General features: G+C 42.1%; 1 protein-coding gene across 1 annotated transcript in view; it reads left to right on the forward strand.

Annotated features, from left to right (window-relative positions):
* Positions 1–1,606: 1,606 nt before the first annotated feature.
* LOC115150653 (ethanolamine kinase 1) overlaps positions 1,607–15,071 on the forward strand; it is a 32,055-nt gene continuing 18,590 nt past the window's right edge. The window contains exons 1-3 of the mRNA XM_029694155.1: positions 1,607–2,050; positions 12,782–12,919; positions 14,705–14,826. Coding sequence (XP_029550015.1) covers positions 1,847–2,050; positions 12,782–12,919; positions 14,705–14,826 — 464 coding nt within the window. The 5' untranslated portion in view covers positions 1,607–1,846. The remainder of the gene's footprint in view (positions 2,051–12,781; positions 12,920–14,704; positions 14,827–15,071) is intronic.

The raw sequence follows: 15,071 nt of genomic DNA on the forward strand, positions 1-15,071 counted from the left end.
AATGGAATCAAACATATAAAAACATTTGATACCATTCTATTTACTCCATTCCGGCCATTATTATGAGCCGTCCTCCCCCATCAGCCGCCACTGACATACACACTAACTGTCTTTCTCTCGCTCTTTTCTCTCTCTCTCTCTCTCTCTCTCACACACACACACACACACACACACACACACACACACACACAGTTGCATGTCCAGAACATTTTGAATTGGGTGGCCAATGTGGGGCACAAACCCAGTTTAGGGGGGCCATAACATTTTGAAACTTAATCGATGAAAGGTGGATTTGTTCAATATAATAAGTTCAACGCATGAAATGCATCAGCTTCAGTTTGGTACATTTCCCTGTGCAAATAAATCATAAATCAATTCCAAAAGTCTTATTACAGTGTTTGCATTCAAGGCCAGAATTGAATATAAGGGTATTAGCATACAGCAGTAAATTCCCTTGAAAGTGCCATCCAGAGTGGGAATTATACCGTGGCATTTGGACGGTCACAATCTTTTAAACAGGACATCCTTTTTTATGGGATTTATAGTAAAGACATGTCATTTAACTGTAAAAAAAAAAATAAAAAAAATATTACGTTTTAATGTGTCATGAACACAACCAATCATGACATTTTGATCTGATTGTCAAACAAGTGATGAGGATTTTGTTTTACTTAATTCATTTTAGAATAAGGTTGTAATATAACAAAATGTGGAAAAAGTAAAGGGGTCTGAATACATTCCAAATGCACTGTAAAACAGGAAAATCTATTTCATTTAAAGTATATATAATTAGTGTATGTATATATCTGTGATTGATTTAGTGATTGTAAAGGCGTTGATAATAATTTCAGTCTCCGGACTTAAAACGAATTGAAGATGACAGTTGATAAGCGCAGATGAAGGATATCAAGGATCTGGACGAATTCTATATGAAGGAATGTTCTGAGATCTTTAACAATGTGTTCTCCAACTCATAGAACATTTTAGAAAAAGGCTCATTGCCCGTATCCTCGCAAGGTGAGGTATTAAAAGGAATTGAAAACAGGGGTGTCAATAATTTTGACTCCTACCTTTTTTAACAAAATCTCTTTCTCTAAACAATTGCTTTAGTATAAAATAATATAAATTCCCAATTTTTGGCATATAATTTAGCTCAGTATTTGCTAAATCTTTACTAAGGGTGTCAATAATTTCAAACCCCATTGTATATTGAATGCAATAACATTGCTTGCACTGGTAATCGCCTGGTTTTTGCATTACAACACTGACACCCACTGGATGAAATTGGGGGCGCCCCGCACCAAATTATGTCCAGTGCCTGTGACTACTCAATAAGCCTAAAATGTTGTGCAAAAACAATGACATGCGAGGGCTTTCTGATCCAAAGTAGGTCCTCATTCAAGGTTAAAAATGCTGCCTCTCTCGTGTTATTTAATAATGACTCATTGTATATGATTGGAAACCATAATGCTGTAGAAGACTCTCTGGCGCTCTTCGGCTCCACTCGGACAAACTCGGCTGAAAAAGTGTGCGTGCTCCGTCCGCGGGCTGGAGTGCTGTCGTCACACAAATCGTTGGTTGTCATTCTCCGAGCCCGCCGGTGTGCGTGTCTAGCATCGGATGATTTCGCGAGGGCGGTGCCAAGTCGGAGGAAATCGTGTCGTGGACTAACCGGCTCCTGAGAAAACCGAAGAGGATCTCACCGGTAGTTGCATCTTCTTCATCAGCGCCGTTGCTTTTCACACCGACAAGCCCCTGGTTTAGCTAGCTCATTTGCTAACCAACGTTAGCCGTTTATACCAACCAGCTCATAAAACAACTGTTGGCTATTTTTTTTTTTTTTTATATGTCCCGAATTCCAGAAATATCTGTTAATAATTCGAAGCGGAAAATAAACCACATTATGGAGACTGAGATACACGTGCCTGTTGGGTCGCCGGTAATTCGAAAATTCCCGATTTTCGTGGAGGAAAATAATGTAACGGATGGAGCAATGAAGCTGATAAAGCAGCTTCGGCCAGCGTGGGACATGGACCATGTCAAGACCAAGGTAAGGTTGACAATTCTCCACTGAATGATGCGCCAATGGCCCAACATCACTAGTTGGCTAGCTAGCTAAAGTTAGCATAGCTATCAGATCAGTCCCTTGATATATTCCTCGCCTTGTGCATACATTTTATCATTGGCTTCTCTTGCATTTAGTTTGCAGTTAGGTATTCAAGCTGAGATGAAAGTCAGTGGTGTTAGATAGTTAGCTTGGTTGCGCCCTGGGAGTAGTAGTAGCTAACTAACAAACCACTTTGGTGGATTCTTAGGTCGAATGAATAAGACATTTTCGTGTCAATCTTCAGTGCTCCATGGATATATTGATAGAAATGTCATACGTCCCTCTCCCTTTCAAGACGTGGTGTATTTAAAGGAGACAGTTACAGCAAATATAGCTACTGATAACTAACCCCTTTTGTCTGTGGTTACAGCAAGTGTGTGTGGATGAAATGTGTCCAGTAATCTGTATTTGTCAGTGACCAGCTGGCAATGACGTGAGGGTCAGGCAGCATTGATGACGTTAACATTAGCCAGCAGAAATAGAGCCTGGCTGTATGTATTAGCTCAAAGCCCCTATCTAATTTACATTTTCCACTGCCCTGATAGCTTCTTGTAAATACAGGCACCTTGAAAGCTGTCCACTCAGATAAGATGGACATGGTAGTGGCAACACTGTGTGTCTAGAGGATTACAATACCCTGAGTCACCCATGGTCTGATGACCACTTCATATCCCCATCCTAATTACCTCACTCCTGACCCCAGACACACACCTCATTTTGAATTCACACAAGACGCAACTCACCCCCAACTGCACAGGCACACAAACACGCCTCACTCTTATCTCCATACAAACTGGAATTGATGTCCATTGATAGACCTAGCTAGGCCTATTTCTTACCCTGTTTGTGTGACTTACTCTGACCCTGCCATGTTTAGGGTTCCTGTCAGTCAGTCGGGGAAATGCATTATTCATTGGCACTAAGCAGTAGGTAGGCCTGCTATCGGGTGACGCTTGTCTCCTGCCCAAGGGTCAGCTGTTTTATGGCAATGTGTTGACATGTGAGATATATGACATATGCTACCAAGTCTCACGTCAGAATTAGATGTTCATCCATGCTTATAACGTCACATTTCCAAGTTGTTCCAAACGTCAAATTTCCAAGTGTTTAAGGTTAGGCATGAACTCCAAATGGTTAACATAAGGGTTAAGGTTAGGCTTAAAACAAACATATCAAAAACAACTTTCTATTGATGGATTTGAATTTGGAACCTTTGGAATCAGAGGCAGATGCTTACGCCCCTCCGCCATCCCTGTCCACAATGCACTATCAAAACTAAAACCTACTTGAAGGTAACAGCACTCAATGTTGCCCCTAGTGGCCGGTTTCCACGTCATCTCCTGACGTCCTCAGACATGGATGATGTCAAATACTGACTTGTATCACGGGTGACCTGGATGGAGATATGATGATGACACTAATGACACACTGGTTTCATTGGGGCCTTGCTAGTGAGAGTAACTTCCCACTCCTCTTCTAGTGCTGACAAACCTACACATGTCTAACTCCCCAGTCATTCTGGGTTGTTTTGTACATTGAGGCCAGAATGTGACTGTCCCCGCTGGATATTTGCGTGTGTGTTCCTAGCCTAATCTGGGCTGGTCACCCCTTTTGCCCTGTAACTGAGATCGTGACACTGTTGACCGCCCGACACAGCTTTTCTCAATGGGAGCCACCCAAACAGGCTTTGTCTGCCTGCCTTTGTCCCTTTAACCCACACCACCCTGTGCCAGCACAGCCCAATACAGCTGCCCCCACAGGCATAGGCACGTGCCAACTCTGAGAAAGAGGGAGGACAAATTGAGAGAGAGAACTGGAGGACAGATGGAGAGGGAGACGGATACGGAGGGAGGCAGAATGAGTCAGACGTATACGGCGGGAGACGGGGAGAGTGAGGGGGGGGGGTGTTACTGGAACACAACTGACCTGACTGAGCCACCTGGACATGAAGGGGCGGGGGGATTTCAGTTACTGTAAATATCTAGTGTCAAGTCCAGTCCCAAACATCCAGCCCTCTATCCCTGAAAACACCAGATGCTGCCAACATCAACAGCCCAGTCACACCCCATTCCAATTCTTTGAGCTTACAGCTGCTTATTATCACACGTTAATGCCATGTGGCCTTCTGCCTTACTCTGATGTGGCCGTGCAAGAGATATTTAGTCACTTTTTTATGTTTGATCGTCAATGGATAGAAACTTTGTTTCATTTGACTTAACGCTTTTAAGCTTAGCCACAATAAAGTAATAGCCTACTAAGATATGCAGACATTTTGTTCTCATTCAAAGAACATGTCACCTAAAAGTAGAATGTTTGTTAATAGTTAGCTCAGTTGTGTTGGCGCTTTATTACCTGTGACATGTGGAGCAACACACCACACACACACTGGGGCAGGATGATCACAGGCTTTAGTGGTGCATTGTGTTCTGGGTATGTGTAGACGGTCATGAGATAAATAATTCATTCATAAAGGCAGTGTACGTGTGTGTGGTCGTAACATGGTGCCAGTGTGCCCATCTCTCTAGTCAACCATGCCAGGAATGCCAGCTATGTTGGGGTGGGTGGCCAGAGAGAGGGCCAGTGTCTATAGGACTAGTCTCTCTGTGGTCTGTTTAGCTGTCATATCACTAGTCAGGGTTTGTCCACATTCCAGTGAACATAAATATGGTCAGTTATTAGCTATTGGGTGCATCTCAATGGTGTGAACTGTTTGTAAAGGAAAGGAAAATAGGAAAGAAAGCCACACTTGACTAGAGACTACAGATGCAGACCATGGGTTCCAATGTGTTACTTTCTCCCCCAACAGTAATCATTGAATGATGTGGCTGTCACTGATAATGCAAACAGCTGGCCCGTTCCACCTCAAAAAGCACAAGAAAGAGGATTTCCACACCCACAATCTCAGTGTTCTGTTAGAGAAGATTAGCATTCCTGCAACATTATTTTGTTGAAATATAATTAGATCTGAGACATTACGCTAATTGATTGCACCCAAATTGGCTATTTTAATTTCTAGGATTTATATAATATTCAATAATTATAGTACTGAACATCTGATTTGAACCAAACCTTTTTCTAACCAAGAGAACGACTTGAGGAATCCAAAGAAGTTGTCAAAAGCCAGCCATGGACCCCCCACACCAATCCCACCCCAACAACAAGTATATAGTATCACTTCTCTGTTTAACAAGTAGTATGGAGCTGCGGCTCGGAGTATTGTTTCATCCTATGTAATGTAATCTCTTTATTTCAACAGAATAATGTTTCTGGAATGCTTATCTTCTGTTTCTAATTACAGAAATGATTTCAGAACAATCTGAGATGGTGGGTGTCATGGCTTGCTGAAATGACATGGAATGACCCTTCTTCCTTGTCTGGGAGAAGTTAAACAAGTAGCCTACCTGTAAAACCCTTGCCCTTTGGCCCAGTTGTTAAGCTCCAGTGTAACCCAGAATACTGTTACTGGGCAATTGCAAGGGGTTCCACGTAATCAGGTGTGCGTGTGGTCTCAATTAGATACAGTAGGCTATAGCCTATGCACGGGTGGAGAAGCACAGGGCAGTTATCTTTCCAAGGAAATGTACTTCCTAAATCGGAATAACGCTATAGTATACTTCATTGCCTAGAAATTAATATTGATCACCCGTATTTGTCTCTGTCTGAAAATCATCCCACTCCTAAAAGGTAGGCTATAAAGTGCAAGACTCTCCAACTGCTTTCTTCAAACTATGTCTAGCCTGTTGGCTGATATTGCCCAGTAATACCAATAGCCGAATAAAATGAGCCATGTGAGAATCTCTGGTAATTTAACCTATTTCTTCGGTTATTTTTTAAAAATATATTGCCTATAGGGCGCTAAAAATTGCTGCGACCATGGTTGACAAGTGACCTGCATCACATGCGCCTAAAATAACATTGCAGGACTATTGTTGTGTTCAGGACCAGTTCTTGCGGTAGCAGGTGGTAGTCTGACAGAATGCCAGCTGGTGCTGTATGAAAAGTTGCAGGTGCAGGCAGGCGCAGGATGAATACAGTGCCTTCTGAAGGTATTTCAGACCCCTTTACCTTTTCCACATTTTGTTACGTTCCAGCCTTATTCCAAAATGGATTAAATAAATCTAAATCCTCAGCAATTTACAAACAATACCACATAATGACAAAGCGTAAACAGTTTTTAATTTTTTTTTAGCAAATTTATAAAAAATTAAAAAAACACCTTATTTACATAGGTATTGCTATGACTCAAAATTGAGCTCAGGTGAATCCTGTTTACATTGGTCATCCTTGAGATGTTTCTACAACTTGGAGTCCACCTGTGGTAAATTCAACTGATTGGACATGATTTGGAAAGGCACACACCTGTCTATATAAGGTCCCACAGTTGACAGTGCATGTCAGAGTAAAAACCAAGCCATGAGGTCGAGATGACGTAATGACGCCACGAAAAATACAGCGCTACACAGAACAAAAGCAATAAAATACTAAGAGCACGCTTCCAACAACTAAACAAGTTGAAGTCGAGCAGTCGTTTGAAAGAGTAAGAACATTTCAGCAAGACAACTCAAAGGCAAAATTCATTAACGCCAAGATAATGGAGTTCATTGCCCTTGACAATCAACTGTGCTCTGCCGTGGATGATGTTGGCTTTCGCCGACTGGTCAAGCCCCGGTACACAATATTTTTCAGATGTTGTCTTACCGGAGTGACACAGTATTGTTGAAACTCACATCCATGAGCGTCACTGCTATTAGCCTCACGACTGACATTTGGACCAGCGACGTCATCCCCATGAACATGCTGAGTCTGACAGCACAGTGAGTCGACGAGGATTTTGTACTGAGGAAAGCCGCCTTTCATTCTCAAGAATGTGCTGGTTCTCATACCGCTGCTGCCATTTCAATGGCATTTGAGAACATGTTTTAAACTTGAAAACATGATCACTCCAAGCTCCATTTGAAAAACTGACTTGAGAAATAAGGTCAACTGCATCTGCAGCAGATGTGATACCCTCTGTCATGGCATTGAAACACCTGCTCAACAAACTGCCAACACAGACCGTGGGGTTAAAACTTACAAAATGACTCGGCTGTGAACAAGCGATTTGGTGGCATTCTCTGAGCCTCTTTACTGTGTCGCCACCATGCTTGATGTTAGGTACAAGGACCGCTACTTCGATGCAGACAAACAGGGTTTACGTGAAATGTTACATACACAGCTGGACAAGATGGAAACGGACACAGTGACAGTGCGCGCCGAGGAAGAGAGGCCACGGACACACAGAGCTGAAACTTCACTGCTTGGCATGCATGATGAAATCCTGGTTGAGAATGAAACGACTGAACAACGAAACAGCACAACAAGTAAGTGAAAGATAGGTTTTGATTATGTTTTACGGGTACTAGGGACATATGTAAATGCCAATAAAATAACTTTTTGTGGTGTGTATGTGTAACCTTCATTTAACTAGGTAAGTCAGTTAAGAACAAATTGTTATTTACAATGAATGACTGCATACCCCGGCCAAACCCGGACGACGCTGGGCCAATTGTGTGCTGCCCTATGGGACTCCCAATCATGGCCGGATGTGATACAGCCTGGATTCGAACCAGGGACTGTAGTGATGCCTCTTGCACTGAGATGCAGTGTCTTAGACCGCTGCGTCCATGTAACTATTTAACTGTACGAGAATGCTTAAGCCCACAAACATTTTTGATATCGGTATTGGACAAAAATGTAATATCGGTGCATCCCTACTTACTACATGCAGATGCCAAAAGAAAGAAACAAGGTGGGTAGATAACTACATGTGTCATTGTAGCAAAGTATTTATAAACTAAAAATCAGATCTCTTAAATGTTTCATTCATTTTTGTTCTATTATCTATACCAGGTATTCCCAAACTGGGGGGTACACACAATGCCGTCGGGGGTACGCCAAATAAAAATGTGATTCACATTTTTTAAATGAAAAAAATACATTTGGATTAGGTTTTTTTCTCGCCTGAGTAGCCTCATTTCACTGCCAAAAATAACATCAAACAATCTAGTGTTCAGCGGAATAACAGCACAATGTCAAATACAGGTAGCCTAGTCAAATAATTAACATCCAATCACATTAACCGTTACTCTCTCGGGAATTCCACTAACGCTCCGTATGTAGCCAAACGTAGCTGCTGCTCATGTTGATATCTGTACTGATGGCGCAAAAGCCATGACAGGGAGACATAGTGGAGTGGTAACGCGCGTGCAAGCAGTTGCTCCCGATGCCACTTGGGTACACTGCAGCATCCACCGAGAGGCTCTTGCTGCCAAGGGAATGCCTGACAGCTTGAAAGATGTTTTGGACAGCACAGTGAAAATAGTTAACTTTGTTAAAGCAAGGCCCATGAACTCTTGTGTATTTTCTGCACTATGCAATGATATGGGCAGTGACCAGGTAACGCTTTTACAACATGCTGTGCGCTGGTTATCAAGGGGTTATCAAGTATTTACATGTTTTTTTTAAAATTGAGAGACGAGCTTAAAGTTTTCTTTATTGACCATAATTTTCACTTGTCTGACTGCTTGCATGATGAGTTTCTCACGCGACTGGCCTATCGGGGTGATGTTTTTTCTCACCTGAATGATCTGAATCTAGGATTACAGGGACTCTCCGCAACAATATTCAATGTGTGGGACAAAATTGAGACTATGATTAAGAAGTTGGAGCTCTTCTCTGTCTGCATTAACAAGGACAACACACAGGTCTTTCCATTTTATGCTATTTTTTTGTGTGTGCAAATGAACTCAAGTTTACAGACAATGTCAAATGTGGTTTAGCGAAGCACCTGAGTGAGTTGGGTGTGCAATTACGTAGGTACTTTCCCCAAACGGATGACCCAAACAACTGGATTCGTTATCCCTTTAATGCCCTGCCTCCAGTCCACTTACCGATATCTGAACAAGAGAGTCTCATTGAAATTGCAACAAGCGGTTCTGTGAAAATTGAATTTAATCAGAAGCCACCACCAGATTTCTGGATTGGGCTGCGCTCAGAGTATATCCTGCCTTGGCAAATCACGCTGTTAAGACACTGATGCCTTTGCAAACACGTACCTATGTGAGAGTGGATTCTCGGCCCTCACTAACATGAAAACTAAATACAGGCGCAGACTGTATGTGGAAAATGATTTTAAGACTGAGACTCTCCAATACAACCCAACATTGCAGAGTTATGTGCATCCTTTCAAGCACACCCTTCTCATTAACCTGTGGTGAGTTATTCACAATTTTCGTTCAACAAATAAGGTTTTACATGTAAGATGGTTAAACGAAGAGCAAAATGATTGATTATTATTATTTGTGCGCTGGTCCTATAAGAGCTCTTTGTCACTTCCCACGAGCCGGGTTGTGACAACTCACACATTTTTATGTTTAATAAATGTATAGTGTGTGTGGCTGGCTTACAATGACATTTGAGAGTGCTCTGACCCTGGTGCTAGAGGGGGTACGCAGCTGGGGGTTGAATGTTTTGAAGGGCTACGGGACTATAAAAAGTTTGGGAACCACTGATCTATACAATAGGCCATAATTGATTTTGGCCCAATAGGCCTGGTATATTCCCAAATTCAAGAAGCTTTCTGTTTCGATTGGGTTATTTTGCCTAAAACCCTTTAGGCCTAACTATATAAAAAAAAAAAAACTCTGCATCTCTGCCCAGCCTGTCAAGAGTGGCCAAAAGGGTGTTTAGCATCCCCAGTGGCTCTGCAAGTGTAGAGAGGATATTCTCTGCTGCTGGCCGGCTCTCCAGACACCATCACATGAGACAGAAGACATAGACTGGGCAAACGACTGTTTTTAAAAATGTATTCTAAAAATAAATTCAAGGCTCTAATAAGTAATTTTTAATTTATATTTAATTCTTTAAGTCACAGCCTATATGCGAAATGTATAGACTATAATGATTTTAATACAACAAAATGGTTTAAATGCTGAGAGCTTCATGTCCCTGCCTGCCTATTGTCGCATTCACAAATGCTTCACAATGTATTTCTTTGTAGGCTATAGCCTTGAAGTAATATGACCTAAATAATTCATTTTCATTCCTTCTCAGGCTCCCTGTTTGGCTCCTGACCTATTTAGTGTTTATATGCTGTTCAATATGACATGTAGCATATTTGAAATGATGTGAATGTCTTACATTCACCTTTTCATGTTTATTCAAATACTTTTCATTATGTAACCTTTATTTAACTCGGCAAGTCAGTTAAGAACAAATTCTTATTTACATTGACAGCCTACCCCGGCCAAACCAGGACAGCGCTGGGCCAATTGTGCGCCGCCCGATGGGACTCCCAATCACGGCCGGATGTGATGCAGCCTGGATTTGTAGTGACACCTTTTGCACTGAGACGCAGTGCCTTAGACCTTTGCGCCACTCGGGAGCACACTCGTTTGGTTTGGTTTCAATACTTCAAAATCAAATGGTAGGTCCAGGAAGTCACAAAAATAGATGGTTGTTTGTTAATTTGGGATTTTTTTTTTAATGAAGGTAGTGAATTAGGAGCGAAGCGGTTTTTAGCAGAGTGGTTGGAATGGACCTGGAGGGTCCAGCCTCTCAACTCCGCTCACATACTCTGCTTCACCACATCACAATTGCTGCTACCAGACTCTTATTTACTCTTGCTAATCATGCACAATTTAAACACTTGGCCTCCAATCCCCCCTTTCCCTGATACATGTGTAAATATTGGACTATAAATTGCGCCTTCCTGTATTATACTTAAAACATTTATTATATTCTACTGAGCCATTTACTTTCTGTTCTTATTATCTTTTCTTATTTCTTATTGTTGCATTGTCCAGAAGGAACCTGCAAGTAAGCATGTCATTGGATGGTGTATACCATGTGTATCCTGTACATACTGTATTAGTAATACAACTTAACTTGTGACTACTATGATTTCCCATTGTGGCCAATTGAATTGCAGTCATTCTGTTACTGATTTTTCGGTCATCTAACCAGGTTTCTGTCCTCAGGTTTTATGCAAGTAAATTCATACCTTATAAAAATATATATTTTTAAACATGACAGCTGTGATGGAAAAGGGAAGTTTTAAATTTTACAAATTACAATTTTACAAATGCCAACAGATAATTTGCTTGTTTGCCTTTATGCACAAATATTAATATAGTAACCATCATATCGAAGTAAATTTGGAGATGAAATAAGTTATAATGAACTTCACAGGGTGGTGAAAGTGCACTGTGATCTTGATGCTCCTTTCCAATAAATATTGAGGGTCTTATTCTGTTGACATGATGATCGATGCTTGACTGCCGTTTGACAAATAAATATTCTCGCTCTTCTCCATAATAACCTCACCATGTAGACTATACCCGCACAGCCTACCTGCATTGTATGTGGCTAGAGCGCACATTCCAAGACCAAAGTAGCCACATTTGCTATTTAACGCAGAAGAGTTGAAAATGCGATGGAAACGTAAAAAATTGTACTTTAGATGTTTTATTTGGTACATGAAAACGTAAGCGGAAGAGTACATTTTTTGTGCACTGGGTTATCACGCAATTTAAAAAAATATATTAAAAAAAGAATATCTGCAAAAAGTCAATTTGGTTGAAACACCATTAGTGGGAAAATGCACATCTTCTTTGTCCGGTTCTTGAATTCGCATCAAAATCTGTTGCCAATTGAATGGGAACCTAGTTTCTGTTATCAATTTTTGTATGTGTGACGCGTTTTTAATTACTTATTACTTTTGTGTATGAATTATTATCAGTAAAAACTAACTAATTGGTAGATCAACCTTAACTTGTTACTTCTGTGAACTTTCATAATCCTCCCTCGTGAGGGAGAGAAATTAGAAAATATCTGAAAGATGTGTGGGTTTTTGGTAACAGAATCACAAGACAATATTTCTTAATTTCTGCACAACTAAATATAAATGTTGATATTACTTGGCAGGGGCCTTTACTTCAACATTGTGTTTTTATGTATTTCTAATACATTAAGACTTTTTCTAGTAGATGTTTTTAAGACCCTTTTGTGATCTGTGTGACCAGAAATCAAAGCCTTTGCTTATTCCTAATAATAATAATAATGTATTATTATTATTATTATTATTATTATTATTATTATTATTATTAGGATGGAAAATGGTTGAAAAACATATCTAAACCTTAATTTCCCCAAAATATAGACTCTTAGCTCATTTGACACCAAATTTGATATACTCCTACTCTTCACATGTTGATGCTCATGGGTCCTTTTACATGGACATGACCTACTGTTTCTGCTATCTCAGCTCAGGAGAAAGTCAGACCTTCCAGGAAATCACTGTTGTGACTCACTCAACCTTCTCATGGTCATCTAGGCCTATGCTTTCTGATATGATTCCTGACAAGGACAGGCTTGTGCCTCATTATCTAGTGACAGTAAACTAGAGTAAACCCAATTTAACGATGGGATAATCTCAATTGCATACTCCTTGTGTCCTTTCATATCCAATGGGCTTTGAGGACACGAGGAGTATCCAATTGAAATTCTCCTGGAATCTCTCCCTCCCAGTCCCTCTTTCCAGACCTTCACTGGTAATTTTTTTGTTTTTTTTATGTTTTAATTTATTTTTTATTCTGTATTAATCTCACTGTGTCTCTCCCCTTCTTCCTCTTTCAGCTCTTCACTGATGGGACCACTAATAAGCTGGTTGGTTGTTATGTGGAGGCGAGTCCAGAAGACGTGGTTCTGGTACGTGTGTATGGGAACAAGACGGAGCTGATCGTCGACCGAGATAACGAGCTCAAGAGCTTCCAGGTGCGCGTACACACGTTCTCTAACACACACCCTTCACAGTTCACACACTTGACACTTCAGAGCTTTCAGGCGCTTCACTAGAGGACATCTACCCTGCTCAAAAAAATAAAGGGAACACTTAAACAACACAATGTAACTCCAAGTCAATCACACTTCTGTGAAATCAAACTGTCCACTTAGGAAGCAACATTGATTGACAATAAATTTCACATGCTGTTGTGCAAATGGAATAGACAACAGGTGGAAATTATAGGCAATTAGCAAGACACCCCCAATAAAGGAGTGGTTCTGCAGGTGGTGACCACAGGCCACTTCTCAGTTCCTATGTTTCCTGGCTGATGTTTTGGTCACTTTTGAATGCTGGCGGTGCTTTCACTCTAGTAGTAGCATGAGACGGAGTCTACAACCCACACAAGTGGCTCAGGTAGTGCAGCTCATCCAGGATGGCACATCAATGCGAGCTGTGGCAAGAAGGTTTGCTGTGTCTGTCAGCGTAGTGTCCAGAGCATGGAGGCGCTACCAGGAGACAGGCCAGTACATCAGGAGACGTGGAGGAGGCTGTAGGAGGGCAACAACCTAGCAGCAGGACCGCTACCACTGCCTTTGTGCAAGGAGGAGCAGGAGGAGCACTGCCAGAGCCCTGCAAAATGACCTCCAGCAGGCCACAAATGTGCATGTGTCTGCTCAAACGATCAGAAACAGACTCCATGAGGGTGGTATGAGGGCCCGACGTCCACAGGTGGGGGTTGTGCTTATAGCCCAACACCGTGCAGGACGTTTGGCATTTGCCAGAGAACACCAAGATTGGCAAATTCGCCACTGGCGCCCTGTCACAGATGAAAGCAGGTTCACACTGAGCACATGTGACAGAGTCTGGAGACGCCGTGGAGAACGTTCTGCTGCCTGCAACATCCTCCAGCATGACCGGTTTGGCGGTGTGGAATGGCATTTCTTTGGGGGGCCGCACAGCCCTCCATGTGCTCGCCAGAGGTAGCCTGACTGCCATTAGGTACCGAGATGAGATCCTCAGACCCCTTGTGAGACCATATGCTGGTGCGGTTGGCCCTGGGTTCCTCCTAATGCAAGACAATGCTAGACCTCATGTGGCTGGAGTGTGTCAGCAGTTCCTGCAAGAGGAAGGCATTGATGCTATGGACTGGCCCGCCCGTTCCCCAGACCTGAATCCAATTGAGCACATCTGGGACATCATGTCTCGCTCCATCCACCAACGCCACGTTGCACCACAGACTGTCCAAGAGTTGGCGGATGCTTTAGTCCAGGTCTGGGAGGAGATCCGTCAGGAGACCATCCGCCACCTCATCAGGAGCATGCCCAGGCGTTGTAGGGAGGTCATACAGGCACGTGGAGGCCACACACACACTACCGAGCCTCATTTTGACTTGTTTTAAGGACATTACATCAAAGTTGGATCAGCCTGTAGTGTGGTTTTCCACTTTAATTTTGAGTGTGACTCAAAATCCAGACCTCCATGGGTTGATAAATTGGATTTCCATTGATTATTTTTGTGTGATTTTGTTGTCAGCACATTCAACTATGTAAAGAAAAAAGTATTTAATAAGATTATTTCATTCATTCAGATCTAGGATGTGTTATTTTAGTGTTCCCTTTATTTGTTTGAGCAGTGTATGTAAATCAAACACCAGACTCTTCAGGAAGTACATCTACACTGGTAGCCAAGTTCAACTCCCTGTGCATGGACCCATGTTTAGGCTATTTCCTGGTCTGTCTTAGGCCACCTGTGTCTAATAATTTGTGTGTTCCCAGGTGCTGCATGCTAACGGCTGCGCGCCGCGGCTCTACTGCACCTTCCAGAATGGCCTTTGCTACGAGTTCATGCAGGGGGACGCCCTCGGAACACAGGATGTCAGGGATCCTACCATACTCAGGTGAGGATGTGGTGCAGTCCAACAGGGACTCCAGCCTACTCAGGTGTGATGGTACAGGTGAAGTGTGGAGGTGCCTGTTAAACGGATGGGGGACAATGTTATTCGAAAACCCTCTTCAAGCTGATCCTGGTATCTGTCTAGCTTGCAGGTAAGGCGGGCTTTGATTTGTAAATGTACACACCATGAGTAATTTTGGATGAGCACATTGTATTTTATTTCATTCATCAGAAGAAACATGTTTGCAT

The sequence above is a fragment of the Salmo trutta genome, chromosome 16 (genome assembly GCF_901001165.1).
Source record: "Salmo trutta chromosome 16, fSalTru1.1, whole genome shotgun sequence".
NCBI lineage: Eukaryota > Metazoa > Chordata > Actinopteri > Salmoniformes > Salmonidae > Salmo > Salmo trutta.